The 9588-nt window shown below is 44.9% G+C and overlaps 1 protein-coding gene across 1 annotated transcript; it reads left to right on the forward strand.

Moving 5' to 3' along the window:
- The first annotated feature begins 316 nt into the window (after nucleotides 1–316).
- Nucleotides 317–1742, forward strand: LOC147992888 (uncharacterized). Its single transcript, XM_087539170.1, has 2 exons — nucleotides 317–729; nucleotides 1322–1742. Exons 1-2 carry the CDS (start codon nucleotides 317–319, stop codon nucleotides 1740–1742), a joined length of 834 nt encoding a protein of 277 aa, XP_087395296.1.
- Nucleotides 1743–9588: the final 7846 nt, after the last annotated feature.

Consider the following 9588-nt stretch of genomic DNA (forward strand, 5'->3'; position numbering starts at 1 on the left):
GTTTCAGAAACAGGAGAAACCAAAGGGCCCACGTCTCCCCTCCAGAGTTTTCAAGGGCCAAAGAGCAGGACATTTGAGTTTTGGAGGCAACTCCCCACGTCTCCCCTCCACTGGAAACTCCCCACGTCTCCCCTCCACTGGCAACTCCCCACGACCACGATGCAGGTAACTCCCCTCCTATTCCATTGCCGCTCCATCTTCCTCCCTCTGCCTCCCTCCTCATTCCATTGCCGCTCCATCTTCCTCCCTCTGCCTCCCTCTGCCTCCACCATCAAGCAACTCCCCTCTGCCTCCACCATCGCTGGCCAGGAGGGCAATGGCGGAGGAATCGTGGAGCAACTCCCCTCCGTCTGCCAAGAGAATGGCGGAGGCATCGTGGAGCAACTCCCCTCCGTCTGCCAAGCATCACCGTGGTGAGGCGTCTGGCAAGGAGCCGTTGGTGGTCGACGACGACTTTCCGGTCCCCGGGCAGAAGCAGGACTACACCGTGCCGCTCATGGTTGATATCCACCTGAAGGAGAAGCTGGATGTCGTATGCACCAGCAATCCAGACAAAGCCGACAAGAGGATCCGCGACATGAGGAGGAGGCTCGGCGGCATGGTTTCTCGGTCGATCGGCGTTGATGTCAAGTATACCAGGGAAGATGAACCTCCGCAAATGGCTGCAGTTCTGCAGTTATGCGTGGAGGATCTCGTCCTGGTATACCACATCACCGCGGCAACCAAATGGTAAAAACATCCAGTTCTGAAGTTTCTGTCTAATTAGTAGTTTCTGAAGTTTCTGAAGTAGATGCAATAGTTCTGAAGTTCTGAAGTAGATGCAATACTAGTTCTGAAGTTCTGAAGTTTCTGAAGTTTCTGTCTAATTAGTAGTTTCTGAAGTTTCTGAAGTAGATGCAATAGTTCTAAAGTTCTAAAGTAGATGCAATACTAGTTCTGAAGTTCTGAAGTTTCTGTCTAATTAGTAGTTTTTGAAGTAGATGCAATAGTTCTGAAGTTCTGAAGTAGATGCAATACTAGTTCTGAAGTTCTGAAGTTTCTGTCTAATTAGTAGTTTCTGAAGTTTCTAAAGTAGATGCAATAGTTCTAAAGTTCTGAAGTTGATGCAATACTAGTTCTGAAGTTCTGAAGTTTCTATCTAATTAGTAGTTTCTGAAGTTTCTGAAGTAGATGAAATAGTTCTGAAGTTCTGAAGTAGATGCAATACTAGTTCTAAAGTTCTGAAGTAGATGCAATACTAGTTCTGAAGTTTCTGTCTAATTAGTAGTTTCTGAAGTTTTTGAAGTAGATGAATTTGATGCACCAGATTAATTTGATGCAGGCCCAAGGAACTCCGCCCGCTCCTGGAGGAGAAGAAGCTGTACACCTTTGTTGGCTTCTCCATTGGAGGTGACAAGGAGAAGCTGAAGTTGTCTGGTTTGGAGATCAACCCCGACAAGTACGTCGACATGCAACGCAAATGGAGAGTTCCAAACAATGGAAAGAAGTGGCAGTCTTTGGATGAGTTTGCAGCCAGCCTCATCCACCCATCCTACAAGGAAATGAAGGGGAAGATCAACAAGAAATTGGACCACAAACGATGGGGGGACAGCCCACTGCCAAACAACCTCATCGAGTACGCAGCGAAAGATGCGTACGTCACCTACGAGGCATGGAAGAAAATCAAAACCGTCAAAGAAGGTTTGGAGCAATGGCAAGAGGCGGAGAATCATTGGGATGACCCCTACTACTGGGGATATTGAGTTGTTTGTTGTATTATGTATCTCAGTTTGTAGTTATGTGGTTGAACAAGTTTGCTTTTGTTATGTTGAACAACTTTGCTTTTGTAATGATGAACAAGTTTGCTTTTGTTAAGTTGAACAAGTTTGCTTTTGTAATGATGAACAAGTTTGCTTTTGTTATGTAGTTATGTGATTGTTATGATGCTGGTGCAGAACACTTAAGGTTGTGATGTGATGCTACTGCTATATAGTAGTGGCGCACCACATGACAGGTGCGCCATTAGTGTCCATTCCATCTATAGCCTTTTTCCTAGTAGTGCAAAATGCAGCATGATGGACTGGCTGCAATGGAAATAATGGTGACAAATGCAAAAAATGAAATATGACAAAAAAGCCCGCCTACTTGCCGCTTAAAGTTCACAATTCAACGGCCTGCATATGACTAGTAACCCAATCATTTATTGGGCCAGGATGCAGAGGCCCGTCAGATTGTGATAACAGGTAGCAAGTAGGCCCACAGGACAGGGACGGAGACGGTTAGGCAATGTGCTGCCCGCTTTAGAAAGGAACTTGAGAGGGAAAGCTCAGCCCGCTATATAAACCGGTGCTAGCTCCGCTCGCTCGGCGAGGTGGGACTAAACTCCCTGCACCCCTGGGATGTGCCCGGCGCGATGCTCGCTTGGGCCTAATTCGGATGGGCCGTCCCACGCCAGCCTCACCCGCTGGGTCGCTGGATGGACCGTTGGACCATCTCGTTGTCTGCGCCTGAGGCATGCATGCATGGGAATGGCGGTGACGTGGGTTTGCATGCGCGGGTGGCGGACGTGAACTTTATCTATCCGAACTATGTTATGATTTCTACCTGAAAACAAGCTCGCGTGCGACGCGCTCCCGTGCGACGCACGCCTCTCGCGTGATACGCGATTCTGATGCGACTGCGTGCCAAGTTTTATAGATGGAAACTTCTTTAGATGCAATGTCATCTCAAAAACAACTCAGAAACAACTGTATGATTGATCATAAAACACATGCATTGTTGTTCAAAGAACCGTCTCATGAATAAATTGTACCATAATTGCGAACATAGTGTGAAACAGAAAAAATGTTTGTTTGCAACAAAATAATCCTGGTTTGAAGCTTAAACTGGTTGAAAAACAATTGAGCCTACTCCATATTGTCTTTTGCACTGCCAAAATCCAGTGACCTCTTGCGTTGCGTCATTGGAGATTGCGTCGGGCTTGGCGACGACCCATGTGCTTCAATCTTTTTCTCTTTAACATCAATGTAACCATACAACTTAAGTTGTTCTTGGTCTTTCTCTGCCAACTATCTAGCAAAACCCTCCATTTCTTGGATTCTCACTTCCTGTAGAAAACCATAGGAATTATATTAGGAAGAACTCAAAAAAGACGTAGCCATAAACTAGATGCATGTAACATGTAAAATTTGAACCTCTGAATCAATGTCATCCTCGGGAAAACAACCCGTAGTTCTATTGTACACAATGTACAGGTGACATGTCTTGCTGCCATTCAGATCAGAAAGCATTTTTTGTACATCATCTGGTCCTGCAATCAAGAACATTCCTTCTGGCAGCTTCCACGCAGACCCGGGTAAGAAGTAGTACAGGTCTGCTCCCAGTTTGCAACCAAAAGTATCTCTCATTTCACTCATAATGAGATCGTAGGTCACTTTGGCGGTTCAAAAATTCTGACTTCTGCCGGGTGTTCATCAAAGTATGCTCTCGGGACATGTGACATCTCATCATCCCTACTAACAAAAAATTCCATGACCAGCACCTAGTATCTCACATCAGAGTTAATACATTCAATGAGTAAAGGGGGCACACATAATTTTTTATGTGCATAGCAACATTACGGCGTTGTTACCTGCTTTTGTGGAATGTATCCTTCATGTGGAGTCACTCGGGATTGTGCCATCTCAAACCTTCTCACCTTGTTATGTGGAATGTATCCTTCATGTGGTGTGACTGGGGACTCTGCCATCACAGGTTTCTTATCCTGCGTATGAAACGTCGACAGTGGGTTTACACACAAGTTTTGAAAGGTCATACCATATCTTGGGTATGCATCGTTGCGAGGTACTTACAAGGGGAGAATTGACGATATGTTGTTGGGGTGGACTGATGTGGCATTGAACAGGTGACTCTATCGCAATGTCTCGAGTGAATGGCGACTGTGCTGTCTCATGATGCTTAGCCTACATACAATCGCCGACATAAGGTTGACACAAATTGAAGATGTTTGTATCATAGAATACGTAGGTCCTTAATATATAGAATCGGTGCGAGATACTTACAGGGGGAGAATAATTGAAGACATGTTGTTGGGGTGGCCATGAGATCGCACGGTCTTCTAACATATGTCCTTCCAAGCGGACCTTCTTCAGCATGGCCTTATAATCCATGTCTGACCGCTCTTGTAGCAACTTACTGTCCATATCCGCACGTGCTTGCAACACATACGCATCCATCCTGACTCGCTCTGTCTATATAATACTGTCCACAAGCTTCCAGTCCTTCTGCAACGTTTGATGCATTTCATTGTAGCCAAGGACAAACTTTTTTTCCATGTACTCACAGTCCCGCTTATACTTTTCTTCAATCACAAGACGCATATTCGCCATCTTACGGGAAAACTCCTCACCCTCCTCCTTTATCATCCTGTCCACGTATGAACGTTCTTTTTTCAGTTTCTTATCTACCTCATCGCGATCCTTTTGCACCTTCAAGTCGATCTCCCGGCGCGCTTCATGCAAAGACTTGTCATACTACGCACGGTTGTTATGCGCCTCTGAGACCATGGTCCCTACAGCAACACATATACCCATAGTATGAAAACTGTATCCACAACCTCATCCAACTAATTCGAAACAATACGACCGTGAAAAAATATTCAGAACCAGTTCGTACGATCAACTACTACAAACTATCAATCAAAAAGCTCTTGCATGACATCATGTACTCGAATTACACGAGAACTACTCAACTATGGCAAAACCTGGATTTTCTAATCTCTTCGGAAATGACTTCTTGGTTGAATCAATGGAAAAAATAATCAGCACTGCAATCGAAGATGGGAGGAGCCGTGGAGGAGACCTTTTTAATCCGGCGTCGGCGTGGTCGCTTGAGAAGCGATGGCGCGATCCCAGCGATGGCTATGTGAGGAGAAACAAGGTAGATGGGGGTGGTTAGGATAGGGTAGATATGCGGTATAATGGGAAGGTATATATCCGTGATTGTAGGGTTAATTAGTTATTTTGAAGTAATGCGCTTCGATGCAAGTTTTTTTTAACGAGCGCGATCTTTTCTGGGCTTCCAAAACATGTGCACTGACCGCGGGTCCAACCGCATATCACAGAAGCCCGAGCCATCGCCGTGCCCATGCCAAGCCGCTGCCCACCATTGCCTCCCTTTCCCTTGCCCCACCAAATTGTTATTCTTCTTCGGTGAGAAGCCTGCCATCGCCGGCGGACGGTGAGAGACGAGAGATGTCCATGTCCAGTTCGGCCTCTCCGTCATCATGGCCGCGGTATGGTTCACTGCCGATGACCAGATGCCTCGACTGCCCACGCATCGCGCCACTGAAGCGTTTGACAACCATATCGGAGAAGAATGGAAACCATGGGCGGGAATTTGTGAAATGCGAGAGCAAACCAGAAGCGGGGAAGGTTAAATCTATGTTCTGTTGTGTCTTTTTGCTATGAATTCTGGCCCCAGATTTATATTTATTTCCTCGGAATTGGGATTTAGGGTTTCCCTTCCCTATTTCAGAAGCTGAAAACATGCAAGCATTTTGAGTGGCTGGATGAATACGTTGAGAGGCTTCAAACGGATGGCTTAATTGATTTGCCCATTGATTTGAGGCACGGGGCAACCCTAGAGGCAGATCTGCCATCGGCGGTGGATAATAAGGGCTATGCCAATGTTCCTCTGATGGTGGCGGATGCGGAACTCAAGGTGGAATTGAAGAAGATGAACAATAACTTAAGGCAGTTGATCGATCTGAATAAGCACGCAAATCTGATGGCCGCGGGATTTTATTTTTCAATAATTGTTGTGGGATTTGTTTACTTGTTGATCATCACTCATTAGAAGTTGTTAACAAATTATTTCAGTCAGCTTCTGTATAAGCAATGTCATTTGTGCTTAATGCCTTGTATGACCAGACCAAGGAAAAGCTCATTTGTAATCTATTGGAAAGGACAAATAAAATTGAAAACTGTTTTCTTGTTTCCAAAATAAAATTTAGCAAAGAGAAAATAGCTCGAACATAACATAGTAGCCCGAACATAACATAGTACCATGAACATCAATATAGTTGATCTAACACAAATAGTACGATAATGATGATTTGTAAAGTAGCACATTACATCAAGGATTTATAAAGAACGCAAATTATTTTACTACGTTGTGATGTAACAACTCCAGAGGCACATGTGGAACATGGGAAACAAATAGATAAATCCCTTGATTTCCTAGGTACAGCAACATCATCAAAAGTTAGGATGAAAAACAATGGTTATGGCACCATATTCTGCCATGTCTTGGGGCACAACACGATGAGGCAGTTTCTGTTTGAACAACAAATTTGTTATGTTAGCAAATTTGTAACTTATTCTTCTCTAAAAAAGGAAAAGCAATAAATTCATTCCAAGAATTTGCAGAAATAATTGTCAACCCATTTTCGTTGGTAATTACGAGATATGTTTGGCGCAATTAGTGGCTAACTGGGTTTTTTTGAGGAATAGTGCCTACTTGGTTTGATACATGCCAAACGTTATGTTCAGATTAGTTGCATTATTTCGTTCATCTTTTACCCAAAAAATCTATACAAAGTGTTAATTGGACAATGTGAACAATGTGGCACGAAGGTTGTCGGATGGTACCGGATGGAATCCATTGTAAACCAACCCTAAACCCAAAAAACCAAAAAACCCTGAACCCTAAACCCTGATAACCCTAACCCCCCCACCCACACACACACACACGAAACCGTAAAAACATTCAAAATTTTGCCCCACGTGGAAACCATTATGCATGAATTCTCTATGGGGTCATGGGATGCCATGAAGAAAGTTAGGGATCATTAGTACATGTACACGCAAGTACGATCTCTGACACGCGCATTTCTGGTCCCTGTACATGTATATGTAAACCAACCCAACATCGATCCGGTTCAGTGGATGGATGCATGCTCTATGTGGCACGAAGTATGTCGGCCGAGCCAGTCGACGGACCAGATCGATGCTACCGGAGGGATTCCATTGTAGACCAACGCTCGACCTATGTCCGGTGTGTGTGATAGGTACACTGTAAGACAAACATAGTTCCGTCAACCCTAAAACCCTAAACAGTGATAACCCTAACCCCCCCACTAAACCGTAAAAACATTCAAAATTTTGCCCCACATGGAAACCATTATGCATGCATTCTCTATGGGGTCATGGGATGCCATGAAGAAAGTTTGGGATTATAAACGCAAGTACGATCTCTGACACGCGCATTTCCGGCCTAGCATGTCAACACCCCAAAAGCACTAGCTGGGTTCCTCACCTGTATGAAACCAACCCAACATCGGTACGGTCCAGTGGATGGATGCATGCTCTATGTGGCACAAAGTTTGTCGGCCGAGCCAGTCAACGGACCGGATCCAGGCCCGTATCAGACACATGTGCAAAGTGTTCAACTGCACAGGGCCCCCGGATGAGCAGGGGCCCCAATATTTTTATGTGATCCTAATACTAATGACTACTTCTATGACTAATCAAGGCATTTGACCAATATGAAGTACTCGTTGGAAACCTGAACCGTATTAACTCCACATAAATCTCATGCACCCCTCCTCCTAATCTCTTTCTTTTTCTCGTTATCTTCCAGCGACCAGCACAAGCGCAAAAGGCCAAATCTCTTCCTGTTCTAATATTACAATCATGCCCATGGATTAATTCTTTCGTAGTTTCTCCAAATTAAATACGTTGTTGCAATGAGTAGGTACTCCATACTCAATCCACCATCTATTTATTTGGTGTTTTCTTCTGGATCCATCATGTCTCCTCTGATTTTTCAAATTCCATTGCTTCTTGCTGCCTATGCTACTTCGATGCATCCGCTGGAGTTGGAGGCTAGACCGAATAGCTTGGCCGCCGATTCATCAACATGAGCAAGCGGAACAGACCCTGAACCAGACTACCAGAGAGACACACCTTGTCATCGGTCACCCCATTGTCTTCTGTTCTCTAATAAATCAAAGGTTGTTTCATCCCTTTTGTTTATAATTTGTTTGCAATGCATGGTAAATTTCTAGCGAATGAACCACTTGCTCTCAAGAAGGTGTTGTTGATAAGTTCTTAGTGAAAGAATCAAATAATATTTGGTAGAAGATTGGTTATGAATAAATAATGAAAGACCACCATGTCGCAAATGTGGTAAGCAACCCAAACTTGATGAAAACCAATGGAAGATTATGTATAAAAGAATGCTAGAAGGATGGCATGTTTCGATGACTCTTTCTGATAAATCTAGTTCTTCAAACAATTTCACTACCAACATGACATATATCTTCTACTCCGTAGCATTTTATTTTTGTAACTGACAATTGTTATATTAAGGGCCTAATTTTTTATTTTGCACCAGGCCTCCATTTTCTCGGGTACGGCCCTGACCGGATCGATGCTACCGGAGGGAATCCATTGTAGACCAACGCTCCATCAATGTCCGGTGTGTGTGCTACGTCCACCGTAAGACAAACATAGCTCCGTCAACCCAAAAACCCTTAAACCCTAAACCCTGATAACCCTAAACCCCCCCACTAAACCGTAAAAACATTCAAAATTTTGCCCCACATGGAAACCATTATGCATGCATTCTCTATGGGGTCATGGGATGCCATGAAAAAAGTTTGGGATTATACACGCAAGTATGATCTCTGACACGCGCATTTCCGGCCTAGCATGTCAACACCCCGAAAGCACTAGCTGGGTTCCTCACCTGTATGAAACCAACCCAACATTGATCCGGTCTAGTGGATGGATGCATGCTCTATGTGGCACGAAGTTTGTCGGCCGAGCCATTCAACGGACTGGATCGACGCTACCGGAGGGAATCCATTGTAGACCAACGCTCCACCAATGTCCGGTGTCTATGCTACGTCCACCGTAAGACAAACATAGTTCCGTCAACCCTAAAACCCTTAAACCCTAAACCCTGATAACCCTAACCCCCCCACTAAACCGTAAAAACATTCAAAATTTTGCCCCACATGGAAACCATTATGCATGCATTCTCTATGTGGTCATAGGATGCCATTAAGAAAGTTTGGGATCATTAGTACATATACATGCAAGTACGATCTCTGACACGCGCATTACCGGGCTTGCATGTCAACACTCAACCCTAAACCCTGATAACCCTAACCCCCCCACTAAACCCTAAACCCTGAACCTTGATAACCCTAACCCCCCCCCACTATACCCTAAACACCGAACCCCTAAACCCTAATAACCCTATACCCCTAAACCCCAATAACCCTAAACCCCTAAACCCCTAAACGAGTTGACAAGATTTTCTTATTTCTTTATATCATTTATCCAAATCTCACATAACTCACGCGGCCCACCCCTCCCTAAATCCCGCGATTACAGCTCCGCATTCTAATCACCCGGGCCATCCGCACCTACTACGACCGCTGCAACATCAGATCGGAGACGCCGGTCACCCACGGAATACAGGAGTCGGCGGCCACCACTCGCCGCCCACCGCCAACGTGATCTGAGGGCTCGGACGTCAGTGTTCTTCTCGCCGCCTCCTCCTCGCGTGAACGTGCCGTTTTTCCTTTGCGCCGTCGAC

The sequence above is a fragment of the Triticum urartu genome, chromosome 1A, assembly GCF_056163025.1.
Source record: "Triticum urartu cultivar PI428250 chromosome 1A, HENAU_Tu73, whole genome shotgun sequence".
NCBI classification, from domain to species: domain Eukaryota; kingdom Viridiplantae; phylum Streptophyta; class Magnoliopsida; order Poales; family Poaceae; genus Triticum; species Triticum urartu.

What these genes read in the sequence shown, in the direction of transcription:
- LOC147992888 (XM_087539170.1), top strand. Translation starts at nt 317, where the DNA reads ATGGCGGAGGAATCGTGGAGCAACTCCCCTCCGTCTGCCAAGAGAATG. An exon ending in ATCACCGCGGCAACCAAATG is followed by an intron (nt 730 to 1,321) that starts GTAAAAACATCC and finishes AATTTGATGCAG; the next exon opens with GCCCAAGGAACTCCGCCCGC.